The sequence below is a fragment of the Xenopus laevis genome, chromosome 2L (assembly GCF_017654675.1).
Source record: "Xenopus laevis strain J_2021 chromosome 2L, Xenopus_laevis_v10.1, whole genome shotgun sequence".
Taxonomy (NCBI): Eukaryota; Metazoa; Chordata; class Amphibia; order Anura; family Pipidae; genus Xenopus; species Xenopus laevis.
In genome coordinates, this window is record NC_054373.1 from 103,998,265 (window position 1) to 104,018,505 (window position 20,241).

Consider the following 20,241-nt stretch of genomic DNA (forward strand, 5'->3'; position numbering starts at 1 on the left):
AAAAATATTGGGGGGATTTGTGGAGGGCAGAATGAGTGAAATAGAGAAATCAATGGAGAACAAAGAAACTGAGAATACATTTTGGAGGAATTTATAAGATGAGGAAAACACGAGGAATAGAGAGTCTGTTCATGCATACATACATTATGTAATGTGAACAGTTTACAAGGTACTTTTTGTTGAAAAAAAGATAAAGCTGTAAAATAAAAAAGATAGACAACAAAAATTAGGTAAAAAATAATAGAGAGATTTGGAGAGGGCAGAATGAATGAAATAGAGAAATCAATGGAGGACAAAGAAACAGGGGGGAGGAATTTGGGAGAAATTTATAAGATGAGGAAAACAAGAGGAATAGAGAAACGTTGACAAATGAGGCACAAAGGTAGTAAATGTCTACATGCATCCTCTAAGTTTTAAGCATTAATAGTGTTTTATGTAAAGACACAATATACTCTTGTTTATCAGTAATGGTTACATTCAAAGTTTTTTCTATAGGTGTTCAGCAAACCAAATAGACAAATATTTTACTTATTGGTTTTAAGAAAAGCCATACAAAAGCTCAACTCAGGCACATCATATCTATTTGTATTGGTTTATGTTATTAAAGCACAAGGGTGGGCATTAAAGGCTTCTACAGTAATAAAGCTTTCCAACAAAAACTGAGAGTTGACTCCTGCCTGCAATTATTGGAATGTACCATGGTGTAAATGTTTGATTTCTTTAAATACTTTATTAATTGTGTACTATACTTTTTAACTCTAAAGGGCATGTTTTATAGGTGCCTATTGTGATTTAGATGGAGATTATTTTATTTGTGTAAATAACAGATTTTTCTGGGTAGAGACACTCATTTTTTCACAACAGATTTTTGCAAAGTTCTACCCTTTCATTTTGCTCCCCCCTAACCAACATTCTATCTCAGGAAATCTAAACTTTATACCATATCGTTCCTCTTAGCTGCAAAGGATGTTCTGGACTTTTATCTCTTTCTCTCAGCACCAGTTAAGGCTATACATATATAAACACAAAGCATTCTTCATTATGCTTTTTTCCATTCTGGGCATGTGGTTAGGTGGGCCTTGCTGAAAGTAACAGGGAGTATAATGTAGCAGAAATGGCCATTCTTAGGTCTTTGTTTCCCCTTATATAGGACAGGCAGGATTAAGAGCATATAAAAAGCACTGCAATTGGCACTCTTCACTGACAAACTGATTATGCTAAATATAAAAGTGGCAGGAGTTTAGAATTTTTATTGTATTCACCTTTATTTTATTCATTTCATTTATTTTCATTATTATATTGCCTCATTTATATTTTTGTATGTACTGTAACTTTTTTCCCCTAAAATGTAATTGCTGATTTGCACCAGCTAATTTAGACTCTGGGTTACTGTGTTTGTAACTTTGCGGGGGTTATTTATCAAAATCCGAATTGTTCTGATTTTTTAAATAAAAAAAGTCAAACCAAACTAGAATCCAGGATTTGCCCTTATTAATAAAAAAACTCAACTTTTTCGGATTGTCGTGCGGCACCTAAATAGTCAAAAATTTTGTGAAATTTTCAGATTATCATATGAAACCCAGCACAAACAATAACATCTTCAAATAGGACCTCTACCATTGACTTCTACAGGACTTCGACAGGTTGAAGATAGAGTATTTTCGGATTCTGACTTTTTGCAGCCTCGAGGTATAATAAAGCTCAAGAAATTTGAGGGCTTTTTTTCACTAAAAGTTCGGATTGTATAGTAAAATTTTTTGAGTTTTTAACATTTGGACTTTAATAAATAACACCATTTATGTTATCCAACTACTGTGTGTCAAGTTTCAGTGCTGAAACAGGAGAACTAAGTTAGGTCCTAGCAAGGTGTCTGTGTGGGAAATGTGAGGTTTTGTGTTGGGGAAGTTATTTCCAGAGATTTGGGGGTGCTTTGGATACAAGTATAGAACGACAACTTATATAATAACAATGGCCTGGATAGGTATTTATTAGGATGTTGCACCTTGGAGGTCAGCTACCAGAAATAAAGGCAGAAGAGTTTGTTTGAGTACTCATACTCAATAATACGTTCAGAATTATCCACATATAATTCACAAAAGCCATGAATATCTTGTAAGTTATATCCTTATAAACAGTAAGTTCTGATGTCATCAGTTATAAACGGCAAGTTCTGATGCCATTTCTGTCACATGACTCCCTGAAACTTGTGTATTACAATAAATAAAGTACCCCCAGTTGCAAAATATGAGAATATTAGATGTTACCTCGGAGTTCCATGACCTGTATAAAAGCACTCGGCCGTCAGCCTCGTGTTTTTATATGGTCATGAAACTCCTCGGTAAGTTATAATATCCTTATATTTTACAAGAGGGGGTACTTTATTCACTATATAATGACTGACATGGGTACATATATATGCGCTTGACTATATTATTTCTTAATACATCTAATCTAATACAGTTACACCTTGTTCCATTGAATTACACATTGCATGAAACAGGAAATGAAACGGTCATGAATTAAAAGAATGATTACTGTCAATGATTTTGCTTATGAGCATGACATTGGTTCAACCACATGCTAGGAAAAAAAAGATAAAATACTGAAAAATATTACAAACCTTGGATACTGGCAATTAAAAATACAGAAATGTCTCAGCAGACGTTGAGCATAGAGTCTTTCAGAAGTTGTAAGGTTCCATGTGGCCAGGTAATTTATATACTTAATAGTTTTTAATTTTAATGATGTCGGATCAAATATTTGTTCATGATCAAGCAGTTGGCGAATTAATTCACATGCTGGTTGTCTTCCAAATTCATCCACCTATAATGTATATGTATATAAAATTTTACACACTCTGATTTTAGAACAACAACTTAGTAATAAGAAGTACATTTTGACTTTTCTGGTAATTTATTTCAACCAACCAGCTATACTGGTCCAAAATTACAAACATCTTATTGGTTGGTATGGATTGGTAAACCATAGGTTAGTACATAAACCATCTACTTTAAGATTTAAACTTGCTGTTGTATCATTGTTACTTTGATATTATTGCATGCCCCTAACACCTAACATGAATTTATATATATATATATATATATATATATATATATATATATATATATATATATATATATATATATATATATATATATATATATATATATATATATTGGGAGAACTCATTGTTGGTACCTGGGGGATAAATTTTTTTTAATTTGTATGCTTGTGTCCTTGAAGAGCAGTCTGTCATTAATTACAGCTATTTAGTTCATCTAGTCTTGACTAGGGATACATGGTACTGGTATGTGGTAAAAGGATCTTAAATGCTTCAGTAGTATACTGTATACAAATACTGTTTTCTGTGCATTTATTAGCATGCTAGATTAATATATTTCCCTAAAACAAAAATGGTACAGTTATAAAAACAATTATGCCCTTGGAATTACTCTTTATAGCTGAACGCTCACATTTTACCTGCAGTTTAAGCATTCAAACCAATTTGATAATAAATACATTACAAAGCAATTATCCTAAAAACACCACTGGTGCATCTGCTCTGCATAATGCTTAACCTTGCAAGCCAAGCATTTATAAAATGCGCTTTTGATTAGCCACAGCACAGAGGTCTTCCAAACTAATTTGCAATAATAGGCTCCTTAGCCATGTCTCTTGGGTAATGGTAATCACCTTAGCAAGGTTGAGGTCGTCAAGCAAGCACAACAATTTCTTGTTTCCTGATGGTGTATGCAACGTGCCATGTTGCCATTCCAATCGCTCTTTTAAACATCCCCACAATTTCTTAGAATCCGTAGAACTGTAGATATGGAAAGCATGATGAGCAGGAAAGCTAAAGCTTGTGCTAAAGCAGTATCATGTTACAGTATGTCTGACCCTAAACTGAGCTGAGTTTGTTGGAATTATAGAGAGTTGTATGTTAAGGGAAGCAAACTGGTGGTGTTTGGTCTAAATGTGTTGTGTTGGTGTTGTGAACTCCTCTCTTGTCATTCTCATCCTACTATGAATTGCTTTGTTTCTACTTAACTAAGACATACTGTACATTTTACATTTTACAGGTTTTACATTTACAAGTTCCCAAAACCATTACTGTTTTAATGTTGCTTCCTTATTAAGAGATTTCATTCAAACAGCTTTAGTTGTACATGTCATTTCTTTAGAGCAGTGGCCATCAAACTTTTCATGTGCAAGATTGCGCAGCTGTCCACGTCCAGGCCTTCTTAATACCCAGGCTATTGTTGGCATTAGCAATGACTCACAGATCATTTTACAAGACCAATCATCATTGCTGATCTCACTATAACCTCCCTTTGCCTGATGCCACCAACGGGAACACAGGCATCCCTTTAGTTCATACAGCACATGCTCATATATACAGTAGTTAGGCAGGCAGAGGATAAGATAAAAGTAAGGATGAATGAAAATCCTCATAGTCATAAGGAGAAAGATGACTGTCACAAGATTGTAAGCTAACACAAAATAAACTTAGCCCAAACATCTGAAAAGTAAACCAATAGGATATATGTAGTGATCTGGTTGGAACTGGGGATCCAAGTAACTATAGGAATAAAAAATTTAAAAAACATATTTCTTCTATAAGAATAAATCCAGTAAAAGTCATACAAACTTACGCGTTGATAGGGATTCTTAGTGCTAACATTTCTGCTACATCTCCAGAACAAAGAGAATTCAGGAGCTCCCGAACGATTGCTGTTTTACCACAGCCGCCATTTCCTGCCAACATAACTGGGCATCCTGAAGTAGTGAGAAGACTTGACAGGTATAACAGTTGCTGCATGAAAAATAAAAACAACACATTTTGTTGCTCAATATATTTTGTAAAGCATGTCCACACAACTTGTTTTTAGAAATGTAGTGCTCCTTCAAATTTACTGCAAAGTCTATTCCCTTAATCTTTTACCCCAATAGATCATATTTTTGAAATGCTGAAAAAGCAAATCTGGTGTTATTTTCTACTACTAAAATGTTGCAAAGGGTTTCTTTAATGAAGATAGCAACTAACTATACACTGCTCATTTTCAAGTTTATTTTCATAAAACTCCAGCTCACTTATTTTTAGATTCCTTTGAAAAAACGGGAGGGAGTCAATCACCAGCAATGCCAGTGATTTATCACTCTGCTTATATGTGAATATACTAAAAATCTGCCCAAATCTGCTTTGCTGATAAGGTTTGAGGAATTAATCTGAAATAACCGGTTTCCAAATGTGTCTTAAAGGCCCCAGGAGTTCATCAGTCATTGTTCCCAATTAAATTCTTCACTTTTTTTATTGATTTTATTCTTACGACAGCAAGCAAAAATGTCTAAAACAGCATTAAGGTTTGGTTCTCCAAATTATAATCCCCAGGGGATCAAAATGCAAATGAAACATCACTTGCAAAAGTTAATTCTGGTATAGTAAAGATACTTGTAATAATCCGAGAGTGCTTTGATTATATATATATATATATATATATATATATATATATATATATATATATATATATATATATATATATATATTTGCAAAGACGAAGCCACACTCACAGGTCTTAAGAAGAAGAAATCATATTTATCTGGTAGTCGTGCCAAATAAATTTTATTTCTTCTTCTTAAGACCTGTGAGTGCGGCTTCGTCTTTTAAATTTCTTCTTGGAGGACAGCACCCAGGCATCCATGACTACGATATTGTGAGTGCCGATACCCATACCTTTGAGATATATATATATATATATATATATATATATATATATATATATATATATATATACACATATGTTTATGTATAGACAGAGACATAGGTCCAACTGAAGGTTTAAACAACAGATCCTAACATGTCCTCTATATTTCGTCTATGTTAAAGGGGATGTTCTCCTACAGACATTTTGATCAGCCTGTGAAACCCAAAACATTCTTCTAGATCATCTGTATTTTTTAATATTCCATTTCTAATAAGTGCGGGTGGGCCAATGGCACAAAATAACATTGTTGTAAATGGGCAGCGTGGGACAGATTGGGCACCAGCCTAGCAGAAATTTGTTGAGTTGGTTGGGGGGATGGAGGAGATGAAAAGAAGAAGGCCTATCTGTAAGCAGGTATTGGGGGGGGGGCAAATTTACAGGCAAGCACATTTTCGGTAAAAGTGTAATACAGGCCCTGGCTTTGTCTTGTATTTTACTGGTTAGGCCAGTTAAATACAGACCAGGAGACAACCCTATTTTAGCTGCACATCACCAACACTAAAAGTTTCTCAGATTGCATACCATTGTGCATTTAAGAGTAACTGGATAATTTCAGATTTTTCAGCTTTTAAACACTGCCTGATTACCAGCAATAATGAGCTTTAGCCACATGAGCCACATGAAAGAAACAAAAAATATATTTATAATATAAACCAATATTATACCTCAGTCTGCAGTGTATGAACGAATGCCTCGGAGGCCATGCCTTGTCCATGACTAACATAATAAGAAGAAAGTGTGTCATGCCATCTGACAAACTGCCTCGTATCCGTGTCAACATGATAGTCCCAAACCTACGGCAGAATGTAACAGTGACTGACAGCAAGTAATACTTGATTTCGATTAAATATTTATACTCCTGTGCTGGAATGCCAAAATCTGACAATCCTTCACAGATACATCACTCCAATGTGATCACAATTTGGCTTAAGTTAAACACTGTGCGACAGTAGCAGCTTACATATTCTCACTCATCCTAAAAAAAAATTAAATTTTTTTCTGCAAAGGCCTGAGCGAGACAGAAACTGAGATAAGGAATATCACAATGGATGCATTTTTTTTCTTAACCAAAAGTGATACACGGAAAAGCTTTCCAGTGGATATGATTGGATGTACAATATTACATTATGTCAAAGTGTAAACCACCTGTACTTTTCTTATATATTCATCAAGTTGTATAGAGCTGAACTGAAAAGATGAAGGAGAAATGATGTGGAGCTGACTTGCAGAGCAGACATTCCTCTGAGATGGGAGTACAATGCTTGAAACACAGGGAATTGTTTAGATTAAGACTGTAACCAAAACTGAAATGGCCATTTTAGAGGCAGCCTAAATGGACCATTCATTACTACCTCCTCTGAATTGCCCATTGGGTTTTTAAGTGCTTTTAGCTATTTTTATCCTTTTGGCGCCTCTGTTTGTCTTACTACTATATCGAGTCCTACCCGAGTGGAGGGGTATCATCCCCTTTTTCTTTTTCTACAGAGAGCAACGTTTTATTCCTGAGTGGGGTCAGGATAATCTCCCCACCTGCCTATACAGTGGTTGCCTATCGGTAACCCTGGTTTGTGAGTATTAACTTGTTTACTCTACCATTACTCCCTGTAAAAACATATTACACTATTGGGGCTCTTGGTGTTCCTTTTTACCTCCATTTTATTTTTTGAGTTCTTTAAGTCTAATTTATAAATATTTTAGTTACAATCAAGTTTTTTTTCTTTGACTTAATGCAACTGTGTTTTCCCGATTGGAGTTCTTCCATAATTATGCTAGTGTTGTGGAGCTGCAAGTACCAGAGAGCACTTGAGGTGAACAGATAAAGTTTATTTGACATGAGCTCTGTGGAATCTGAACTCACAAAGAGTCAGCACTCTGAACAGAGTTTTTATAAACTTGGGAACCTGTGACATAAGAGTTTATGGCATAAAAGGTTGTTAGTATTGCAAGAGTATAAAGATATCTCTTCACAGCACAGAAAAACAAAGAACTGCCCAAATAACCAATAAAATGGCTCTTCCTCAAGATCAAGGTGATAATGACCAAGCTAGCTTGAGAAAATAATCCATCCAAGTAAGGGGGCTCCTTGGGGAATCTGCATGCACAGAATTTTATTCTTTCTCACTAGCAATCAGAAAAAAAATGTTAGATTACAGAATTCATCTGAATTCCATACTGAATTCTACTGTAGATTCATCCCTGGTTCTGTGTGTTGCCATATTCTATGTTTATTTAGTATATAGAATACTTTTCACATTATGGTTGTAACTAAATTAAAATGATCTAATTTCCGAGTTTTGGCCATCCATTACATCCATTGATCTACTGAAAGTCTAATGAAAGCTATAGAAGCTTAGTGAAACATAAGTAATATTCCTATCAAGCGTGTACAGTTGTATGAACCTTGCATGTGATTTACATATACATACATAGATATATATATAGAGAAAGAGAGAGAGAGAGAGAGAGAGAGAGAGAGAGAGAGAGAGAGAGAGAGAGAGAGAGAATCCAATTCTCAGACAAAAACATAATTGAATTCAGTTTTTGTGTGATAAACCATGAGCAGTTATTATTAATAAAATGAATCTGGCCCAGAACACCTGCAGGCAAGTCTGACACTGCTTATTGCGATGCTGTAGGAAACATCATAGCTTTTGAATACTTTTTTTAATATATATTAGCATTTAGATCCAATTTTTACAGTTGCTTCAATGTCTGGCATTTTATATAAATTTTACTGCTACCTCAAAGGATTATTTTTATGCTCTATGTTATATTTTTCACCCATCCAATTTTTCTTTTTATGGGAAACATTCGGTTTGTGATTCGGCCAGGATTTGGCCTATTTCAGCAGGATTCGGATTCGGCCGAATCCTTCTGCCCGGCCCAACCAAATCAAAATCCTAATTTGCGGGGAGGGAAATTGTGTGACTTTTTGTCAGAAAACAAGGAAGTAAAAAATTGTTTTCCCTTCCTACCCCTTCGGATTCGGTTTGGTATTTGGCCGAATCTTTCGCGAAGGATTCGGGGGTTCGGCCGAATCCAAAAAAGTGGATTCGGTGCATCCCTAGTAAAATTATTTATAAATTATTCTTTTCAGATTAACAAATCTGAAGCAACGTTCTACATTTGGAACACAAATGTAGAACACAAAAATTTTTTGTTTCAGTTTTGTTTAAATAAAAAAGGCTGACCAAACTAGAATCCATGATGTGACCTAATTTAAAAAAGCATGGTTTATTCGAATCGGGGACAAACTCGATAAAACTGAGTGAAAACCCGAATCATACATATTGGGAAAAAGTCCGAAATAGTCTGATTTTCTGGCTTATTCCAGCGCAGACCACAGAAACTTTCAAATAGGATAGGTGCCTCTACCACTGACTTATATACAACTTTCGTAGATGTGAGATGCCGGATTTTCATATTCTAACTTTTTCCATCCTTGGGGTTTAATAAATCTCCGAAAATTTGAGGTTTTTTTCCACTAAAAATTCGGATTTTTTAATTAAAAAAACTTGAACTTTTCGAGTTTTTGGCATTGGGACTTTAATAAATAACCCTCTTAGGGGGTTATTTACTAAACTCTGAATGCAAAAATCACAACTTTTTCAGAATTTATTAAACCCCAAAGATGGAAGTCGGAATCTTAAAATCCGGCATCTCAGACCTGTCGAGGTTGCATATAAGTCAATGGGAGAAGTCCCAATGATTTTTTGATGTGCACTGGATTTCGTGCAATACCCCGAACATTTTTCCATCCTTGGGGTATAATAAATCTCAGAAAATTTGAGTTTTTTTCAACTAAAAATTCGGATTTTTTTAATTAAAAAAACTTGAACTTTTCGAGTTTTTGGCATTGGGACTTTAATAAATAACACCCTTAGGGGGTTATTTACTAAACTCTGAATGCAAAATACCCCGAAGTTTTCGGATGAAAATTCTGAAAAAATTCTGAAAATCTGATTTTTTACCGCAAACCAAATTTTCAGGAAAATGTAGTAATAAATAAGCATAACAAATGGCGGATTTGATTGGAGTTTGTAGCAGAAAATATTGAGATAAATTTGGACTTTAATAAATAACCCCCTTAGCATTACCCCATATGTAAATTTGTTGTTAGTATACATTTACACCTATAGCTACAAAGCTGTGCTATATTAAAACTGGGCTTATAAATTGATTGCATTGTGAGATATATTTACATACCTCCAAACTTTGAGCTTTAACTTGAACCCAAGCAATCAAGAGCATAACAGTAAGAGAAGTAGGTCAAACAGGATGGTCCCAGCTGCTCAGAGGGATTAAATAGCCTCATCTTTTTCAGGGCAGCACTGTCCAATGGGCAGTTTTTCTGATAAATAACATTCTGAGGCCTGCTCAAACCTGCTCCATGTAAATATTATCCCTTTATATTGAAGCCCTACAAATTGTAATCATTTCAATACATTACTTTGTAAAGGAAAACTGTAACATTTGTCATGAGCATTTACTTGTCCTTCAAGAGGAAAGGTATTGTGGTGTCTGAAAACTCGTCTCCACCAGTTGCTGAATATTCTTTTTTCATTTGAGTCCAGCCATGATCCAAAAGACCAAATGCACGCAAACATGAAATACTTCTTTATATCCTCGTGTATCATTTCTGGTATGTGCTGCATCAAAGACTGAAAAGAAGACATGTTGTTATTTTCCTCATATACAATATTAGCTTGTAAACAAGGAATATGTGAGTATACAGAGAGATGGAAAGTAACACATCAACTTAAAAATCATAAACCAAGTAAGAGTTATAGATGGGAAGAGTGTCTATAGGGTCTCCAAGATACTCCTAAAATGCAGTTTGAAGGTCAATTAAGACTTGATGTGAACACTTATCTTATGTCCTAGTTATTCTTGAGACTGTGGTTTATACTTGAGCTTGAGCCAAACCAAAGTACAAAGGCACTTTAAGAACATATACAAATAATCTATCTTGACGACACTGGCTATTCTGGTCAATTAAAGTAAATTATTAATCAAAGTTATTAACATGATTTTTTTTTCAAGTCAACAACAATAACAGTAATAATAATAACAATAAACACAAGCATAAATTTTTGCTTTCAGCCAAGAGAAACAAAAGGAAATAGTATATTATTTTCCAATCATCATTTTCTGATTCGGAGGCAGTACATTAATTGGCAGCTAAATGAACCATCTGTGCAGGAAAGAGCTTAGACTGAAAATTAATATGAAAAGAAATCCGCTACAATGTTTCTGCCTGAATGTTATTTCACATCAGTAGAAGGTGCTACCATTTTAAGAAGTACCTTGTATTTGACAATAACCAAGCTGCAAAAATCAATATTTGTGGGAAAACTATTCTGTTGGGTTCATTTAGGGGGTTATTATCAAGGTCCGACTATCCGAAACCTCGAAAATAAAATTGTAGTTTTCAGAGGAAAAAAAAACTACGAATTTTTAGAAATTTAGAAGTCTGATGGTCCAAAAACTCCAAATCTGAAACCCCGGCATCTAAAAGCTCTCGAGGTCCTGTATAAGTCAATGGGGAAGGTCCCAGTGTCTGTGCTGATGTCCTTACCGATATCCGATGATTTCGGGGGTTTCGGTGCAGAAACTCAGAAAAAATCGTAGTTATTGCGGAAAACTCCCAACAATTCAGAGTTTTCGAGAAAAGCTCAGAAGTTTGCCCGACCAAATTTACTTCATAAATAAGGTCCATTCGGGAATTCGGAGTTGCTCAAAGTTTGATATTAGAAATACTCAGATAGGTTCGGACCTTGATAAATAACCCTGTTAATATTTAAATGTTTTTAGCAGACCTATGGTAAAATCCAAATTCTGAAACAACGGAAAACCCCAGGTCCCATCATTACGGACAAAAGATCCAATACCTGTATAGCATTCTTCAGAAACTGAGAAAAATCAATTATAAATCTTGTCGTTAGTATTGAGAGATTTTTTATGTGCATATAGTTATTGTTTGTCAAATTTTTATCTTGGTTCTAATATTCCATACAGCCCCTTATTTATTTTAACTGCATCTGGCACAAATGAAAGTGTCAAATAACAATTTGCATTGCAAGATATTACATCTGAGATGAAAGGAAATGTTACATTTCCCACATACAGTATATTGGCCCAGAATTTATTGAGTTTTTTCCACCTACGTCAGGGAGCTATAAAACGGCATTATCCGCCTTAGTCTGAGGTGCAATGTGTGTTTATCTTTAAAAATGATAAGGCTTCTAATTACTCCAGTATCCATGCTTATTCTATTCTCTTTTATACCTTTGGTACTGCATGTTCTATAAGGAAAATATGTCACATTTGCAAATATCATAAGCTGGAAACATCACCTTTGAGATTCTGCAGAATGTCTGAACCACATTTGCCTCAGAAAGAAATAGTGTTCTTGGTGTCCCATTCCTTTCATCTCCGTCTGTGAGGAGTATCTGATTTTTTCGAAGAAACTGCAAACTTGGCTCTACAATACCATTGGATTAAAAATTAAATCTTTTGTTACGGAGAAGAATCCCAAACGCATTATGCATAGTTATTTCTAAAATATGCACATGCAAACTAGATCACTGTGATATTAAAGCATTTATTTAACGGACCTCATTAATGGTCAGATGACACCAGTAGAATATTAAATTTGTTGGCTGATGAGGTACATTGTTTAAATATAGAAATGATCTCACCCCATAGTTATCAACTTTTCACATGGACTTACAATAATGATGCTAATTATTAGCAGATATATGAACGCATTACAGGAAACATTATGAACCATCAATGAAATCAAACAGTCCTTAATTCAGCGCATACATATTTGGGAGGTCAAGTCAATCAGAGGATACTCTAGAGTAAGGCATTTACTTAGAAGGTTGTAGTTATTTAAGATCTGCTCAATGTTTTTACTTTTACATGTTCTTGGGATGAGTAATAAGAAAAAGCTTCTACAGAACCTGTTCTTTAGTTCTGGCCCTTTAAATCTGGGTTTCTCATTCTGCAGTTTTCCTAGTTACGTTTTTCAAGGTAACAGCTTGATACCAGGGAGGCCCATTTATAAAAATTCTGATTTGTGTGGTTTTGGAGGTTTTTGAAACCACAAAAAAACTAATTTTCACTAAAACCACGAATGTTAGTTGTTTAGTAAAAGTTCCTAACATAAAAAGCATGAACAAAAAAAGTGAAAAGAATCTGCAAAACCTTGAAATCCTTGTTTTCATAAGACCAGAAAAAAACCTCTAAACCACAAAGCAAAGAAATATTTTACAACTGAAAAAAGAAAAGCTCCTATTGACTTCTACATGACTTTGGCAGTTTTTGGGGTGGTGAAGTTTTGTATTTATATTTTTCATGGTTTTTGCATTTAATAGACTACGATTTTTGTGGTTTAAAGTAATTAGTAGAATCCATGAGTTATAAGGCTGGAAAATATGTTTTGGGGAATGTTTGTAAATTGGGCCCTAAAAGGCCCCTAAGTGTCTCAGGTTGTAACCTACACTGATGTGGTAACAAGAGGGTGTAGATGAGGGGGGGGAATTGTGTGTGTTAATATGCCATTTTATATTATTATTATTATTGTTTCTAATTTGGCAGCCAGACATTTGTTAGCTGTCTTAATTATTTACATCTATTTGATTTGCTTTACTTCAGTTTTATGTGAGCGTTTCAGTACCATATGAATATCAGAATGTTGTGTGGCGAGCTGGCTGTCATTGTGATCTACAGTCCATAACTAGCACTGTAATGAAGGCTAAATTGCCTAAGTCGTAAGCAATGATAGAGTAATTCTAAAGAAAATTGGAAATCAATTCCTGTCATTGCTGTACATAACTCCTTTATCAGAGTTCTAGTTCACCAATGTAATGCAGCTGAAGAGAGATTCAGAGTAAGCAATGACACCAATTTTCCCCAATAAAGAAAATCATGTTTTAGTAACAGAAATGAAAAAGGCTCCAAACAAATTTACTTTTGTCTGAATTAAGCTCAGGCTTTCTACCAATAGACTGTGTGAACTCATTGGGGAGGGACCCAATGGTATTTACATCATTTTATTTTGCTGTAACCTGAGTTAGGGGATCAGAATGCTAACAGAGTTGAGAATGAATAGAATGACAACACAGGAGAGCACAGAGAATTTGAAGTAAACCTACTTTATTTGCTTAAGGCCATAAACTGCCTACTAAAGTCCGCAGGCCCATTTCAGCCCCTCATTGTGAGCAGTATCCTTCTCTTCCACTTAGCGGATTTGGGCAAAGAAACATGAGACTTTGCATTCTGCACTGATGTCCACTGAGAGTGTTCGCACCAGAGCCGACACAAGAGCTCCAGACATGAAAGAAGAAAAGGATACTGCTCGCGGTGAGGTGCTGAAATCAACCTACCGGTTTCAGCAGGTTGATTTTGGCTCATCTGGCACTAGCCTAAATGCAGTGTACAGTCAGTGTCCTTTTTACAAGGGATAATTAATAATATAAGATGAGTGTGTATTCACCCAGTACAGAGAAAGAATAGCTTTCGAAAGCTTAGAGATGTGTGGACAAGGAAGTAACTTGAATCAATTGCCAGTGATGTGACATTATGAGCCTTACTGTAAGAGATTTTTTAATTAAACCTCAAATTTTTCTGGTCAAGGGTTTTTTGGGCAAAAACCTCAGATTTTTCAAGATTTATTATACCCCAAAGTTTGAATCAGAAAATCCGCTATCTCAAACCTGTCGGGGTCATGTGGAAGTCAATAGCAGATGTCCCTTTTACAATTTGAAGATCAAAAAAGCAGCACAACACAAATCTGCTTAGACTCTTCCACGTAGAATGAGTATAACTTATTTTTTTCAATCATTCATTTCCATATGCTACATTACCATAGTAGTCAACATTTGAAAAAAAACATCAACCCCTCCAAATGAACCCCAGTGCACATACCGTATATAAACTTTATTTATTCACATATATGAACAACATCCTTATAAATGGTGCTTAGGGATGCCATCAATTATAACCAGTGCATAGTGATGTAATTCCTGTCACATGACTTAATTAAACTTGTGTAATATAATAGAAGTACCCCTGTGAAAAATATGAAGATGTTAAAAGTAATCTTGAAATTCTATGACCTATATAAAAGGCTTGCAAATCCTTGAGTATCCTAATATTTACAATAGGATTACTTTATTCATTATAGATATACTAACTGCAGATTATACTATCACAATAGCTTTTGATACTATGCTTGTCCAAGAAATTACGCAAGCCACTGTTAAAGGAGAACTAAACCCCCGTATCAAAAAAAGCCCCCCTTTAAAGGAGAAAGAAAGGTTAAGGTTAAAGGAGAAAGAAAGGTTAAAACTAAGTAAGCCTTATCAGAAAGGTCAACCTAAATATACCAGTAAACCCTTAAAGTAATGCTGCTCTGAGTCCTCTGTCAAAAGAAACACTGCATTTCTTTCCTTCTATTGTGTACACATCGCTGTATTCTGTATCAGTATCAGACTTCCTGCCTTCATCTTAAACCTCCTTGCCCAGGGTGTGAGCATGCTCAGATTGCTCATCCCCCCCCCTTTCTCTGCTATAATCTGAGCCCAGAGCTATAAGTGAGCAGGGTGAGACTCAGGCAGTAAATGATGTCACACCAAGCTAATACTGCAGCTGCTATCATAGTTACATAGTTACATAGTTAAATTGGGTTGAAAAAAGACAAAGTCCATCAAGTTCAACCCCTCCAAATGAAAACCCAGCATCCATACACACACCCCTCCCTACTTTTAATTAAATTCTATATACCCATACCTATACTAACTATAGAGCTTAGTATCAGAATAGCCTTTGATATTATGTCTGTCCAAAAAATCATCCAAGCCATTCTTAAAGGCATTAACTGAATCAGCCATCACAACATTACCCGGCAGTGCATTCCACAACCTCACTGTCCTGACTGTGAAGAACCCCCTACGTTGCTTCAAATGAAAGTTCTTTTCTTCTAGTCTAAAGGGGTGGCCTCTGGTACGGTGATCCACTTTATGGGTAAAAAGGTCCCCTGCCATTTGTCTATAATGTCCTCTAATGTACTTGTAAAGTGTAATCATGTCCCCTCGCAAGCGCTTTTTTTCCAGAGAAAACAACCCCAACCTTGACAGTCTACCCTCATAATTTAAGTCTTCCGTCCCTCTAACCAATTTAGTTGCACGCCTCTGCACTCTCTCCAGCTCATTTATATCCCTCTTAAGGACTGGAGTCCAAAACTGCACTGCATACTCCAGTTGAGGCCTTACCAGGGACCTATAAAGAGGCATAATTATGTTTTCATCCCTTGAATTAATGCCCTTTTTTATGCAAGACAGAACTTTATTTGCTTTAGTAGCCACAGAATGACACTGCCCAGAATTAGACAACTTGTTATCTACAAAGACCCCTAGATCCTTCTCATTTAAGGAAACTCCCAACACACTGCCATTTAGTGTATAACTTGCATTTATATTATTTTTGCCAAAGTGCATAACCTTGCATTTATCAACATTGAACCTCATTTTCCAGTTTGCTGCCCAGTTTTCCAGTTTAGACAAATCACTCTGCAAAGTGGTAGCATCCTGCATGGAACCTATAGTTCTGCACAATTTAGTATCATCTGCAAAAATAGAAACAGTACTTTCAATGCCCACCTCCAGGTCATTAATAAACAAGTTGAAAAGCAAGGGACCTAGTACAGAGCCCTGCGGTACTCCACTAACAACACTGGTCCAATTAGAAAATGTTCCATTTACCACCACTCTTTGTAGTCTATCTTTTAGCCAGTTCTCTATCCAGGTACAAATACTATGTTCCAGGCCAACATTCCTTAATTTAACCAATAACCTTTTGTGTGGCACTGTATCAAATGCTTTAGCAAAGTCTAAGTAAATCACATCCACTGCCATCCCAGAATCGAGGTCTCTACTTACATTCTCATAAAAAGAAATTAAGTTGGTCTGGCAAGACCTATTACGCATAAAACCATGCTGGCACAAACTCATAGTATTATGATTTGCTGTGAAGTCCAGTATCTTATCCTTTATTAACCCTTCGAAAAGCTTTCCTACCACTGACGTCAGACTAACTGGCCTATAGTTTTGAGGCTAAGAACGGGATCCTTTTTTGAATAGAGGCACCACATTAGCAATTCGCCAGTCTCTCGGCACTATGCCAGATCTCAATGAATCCTGAAAAATTAAGTAAAGAGGTTTGGCAATCACAGAGCTAAACTCGCTAATTACCCTGGGATGAATACCGTCTGGCCCTGGACCTTTGTTAATCTTAACATGTTCTAGTCTCTTTTGAATTTCATCATGTGTGAACCATGCATCATTAGTTGTATTACTATAATTGGGACTGTTAAGATGGAAACCTTCACTTACTGGTTCCTCATTTGTGTAGACAGATGAAAAATACGAGTTCAGAATCTGCGCTTTTATTTTGTTTTCATCAACCAGCTGACCCCCCTCTGATAGTAAGGGTCCCACCCCTTCCTGCTTCATTTTTTTACTATTAACATATTTAAAAAATAATTTTGGATTTTTTTTACTGCTTGCTGCAATATCCTTTTCTATAGCAATTTTAGCTTGCCTTATAGCTTCTTTGCATGATTTATTGGCCTCCTTGTACCTTATAAATGTTTCGGCTGTACCAGCTAACTTGAAAGCCTTAAAAGCACGTCTTTTCTTACCCACCTCAACACCAACGCTTCTATTGAACCAAAAAGGTTTTGCTTTGCAACGACGTTCCTTGCTTACAAGTGGAATATACTGACAAATATATTTATCAAGCAGCATTTTAAAGACTTCCCATTTTTGTTCTGTGTTTAACCCTGTGAAAAGCATTTCCCACTTAATATATTGCAGAGATGCCCTTATACTGTCAAAGTTTGCACGTCTGAAATTGAGTGTTTTAGTTACTCCCTTATAGAATTGCTTCTGCAACAGAATCTCAAAGAAGACCATGTTATGATCACTATTCCCTAAATGCTCACCCACACAAATGTTAGAGATGAGTTCAGTATTGTTAGTTATTACAAGGTCCAAAAGAGAGTTATTCCTAGTAGGTTCTTGAACGAGCTGGAATAAAAAGTTGTCATTCAGCATATTTACAAACCTACTAGCTTTTTCTGTCTTGGCAACCCCATTACCCCAGTCAATGTCTGGATAATTGAAGTCACCCATAGCAACAACTTGACCCAGCTGTGAAGCCGCTTGTATCTGCAAGAGTAGCTGGGCTTCATACTCGACACTTATACCAGGTGGTTTATAGCATACACCAATGATAATTCTTTTTGTTACCTTTTTCCCAGTCAAAATCTCTACCCAGAGTGATTCTACACCCTCACCAGTGCCAGCTATTGTGATTTCTTTAGCGCATGGCTTTAATTCAGGCTTTACATACAAACACACTCCTCCACCCTTTTTAATCCCTCTGTCCCTCCTAAAAAGGGTGTAACCATTTAAATTCACAATCCAGTCACATGTTTCATCCCACCAGGTCTCAGTGATACCAATTATATCATAATTTTTAGAGCATGCAATTAATTCTAGGTCTCCCATTTTACCTGACAAACTCCGTGCATTTGCCAGCATACAGCGGAGGTTACTACTATACAGCGGAGGTTACTACTATCCTAAACAAACAGAGAGCTTCTAGAGTTTTTTTACTGGACAGAATAAATATAACATTCTAGCTTGCACTATTGCAGCTACTGGCAATAAAATGCCTCTGTAGCTTTCCTTCTCCTTTAACTCCGTGGCATTGACCCCTCTCCCCTCTCCCTCCCTGTGCATTAGTCCAAAAAAATCCTTAAAAAAAATCTGACCCTAAATGCATCACAGTGGGGCTCCAGGGCAGCATCTTCACCACATTGTATTCTCTCTGGAGTCAACCCCAATTTGCACATGCGCAGTTGAAGCCAATTCTTGACTTGGCCCAGCTGCGCATGCTCCAGCAGGCTTCATGTCGGCGCAGAGTCCCGAAAGAAAACAACGCGGTGGAAGTGGGTTTTTTTTACTAAATCACAGTGCGGGGAGAGAGAGGGGGCAATGCCAGGCAGTTAAGGGAGGTTTTTTTTGCACGGGGTTTAGTTCTCCTTTAAAGGCATTAATAGAATCTGCCATCACAACATCACCTGCCAGTGAATTCCACACCTTCACTATCCTCACTGTGAAAAAAAACAATTTTAGCTGCATTAAATGAAAGAACCCCCCGCTTTCTGTCTATAAAGTCCTCTAACGTACTTCAAGTCCCCTCAAAAGATCCTTTTTACTAGAGAAGACAAACTTTCATTCCTTTTACCAGTTTAGTTGCACGTCTCTGCAGCCTCTCCAGCTCATTAATATCCTTCTTAAGGACTGGAGCCCCAAACTGCAATGCAAACTCAAGGTATGGACCAAGAACCTTTACAATGTGTCAACAGAAAGGTTTCTAGAAACACGAGAGGCTGCCCTGGAGATTAGGATCAGGAGGCAATCAACACATCATACATTGTTTGCATGAATACATACATAATATTAACTAAGGGATGTTTTATCTGTGTGTATTTTTCTGTGAAGAGAATACGACCACATATGGAACAAATGATCTGTCACTACAGTTTCTACAGTTCTGTTTATGAAGTCTATATGTATTGTATAAAGGTTTATAAATGACAAAGTCTAAAATATGATGGACAGTTAGTTATATGGATAGTTTTACACCGTATTGTGGAATGAGAATTACCTAGGAATGTCTCAGTAAGCTGATGTAGCAGCTGCTGATGCTCTTCGGCAAGGCTTTTAATCCACACATAAAGAGGCAGTTTGTAATTTACGTCAGATCTTGTCATGGCCAGTATGCCCATGCAACTCAAAACTGAGGGGCTGAGGTTGGATAAAGAGTCAAGCTGCAAAGTAAATAAACACATTTAGTACAAAAATACATATCTTCTTTTAAACCCTGTATTTTCAGTGATTCAAAGTGTGTGATTACAGTGCCATCTGCTGCTCAAAAACGTAAACAAATAGGGAAATATATATATATATATTCTATATCAAAACTTTAAATGAACTCAACCAACACATATTTATTTTAGTTATAAAATGTATGTAAAAATAAGAATGTAATTGAGAAGTCCTAGTTGTAAATAAATGGCTTTATTTTCTTGTACTGTTACAGTATGTTAATGTAGCCAGTGACTATAACCAGTCACACCATTAGCAACAATGATGTTTTTGGCTGATTTTTATTCAACAATAGAATAATAGAAAGAATAGAAAGTACTGGTACATTTCTGTAGGGAACCAGCCCTGCGTGGCTACTCATATTATATTCAGTTTTAGAGTGGCCCTGATAGGTTTCCCAGTCTCCTGCTATTTTCTGACTTCCCTATGCTCCTTGTTTGTACCATACTTTGCCTGCCCTATGTTCATTGTTTGTGCCATACTTTATCTGCCCTATGCTCCTTGTGGGTGCCATA

The 20,241-nt window shown here is 36.1% G+C and overlaps 1 protein-coding gene across 1 annotated transcript in view; it reads right to left on the minus strand.

Annotated features, from left to right (window-relative positions):
* Positions 1-20,241, minus strand: part of LOC108708347 (dynein beta chain, flagellar outer arm) — a 242,968-nt gene that overhangs the window by 134,950 nt on the left and 87,777 nt on the right. The window contains exons 53-59 of the mRNA XM_018246944.2: positions 19,506-19,668; positions 12,119-12,246; positions 10,253-10,423; positions 6,428-6,556; positions 4,653-4,813; positions 3,694-3,820; positions 2,621-2,823 (exon numbers count right to left, since the gene is read on the minus strand). Of these exons, the coding sequence (XP_018102433.1) occupies positions 2,621-2,823; positions 3,694-3,820; positions 4,653-4,813; positions 6,428-6,556; positions 10,253-10,423; positions 12,119-12,246; positions 19,506-19,668 (1,082 nt within the window). The remainder of the gene's footprint in view (positions 1-2,620; positions 2,824-3,693; positions 3,821-4,652; positions 4,814-6,427; positions 6,557-10,252; positions 10,424-12,118; positions 12,247-19,505; positions 19,669-20,241) is intronic.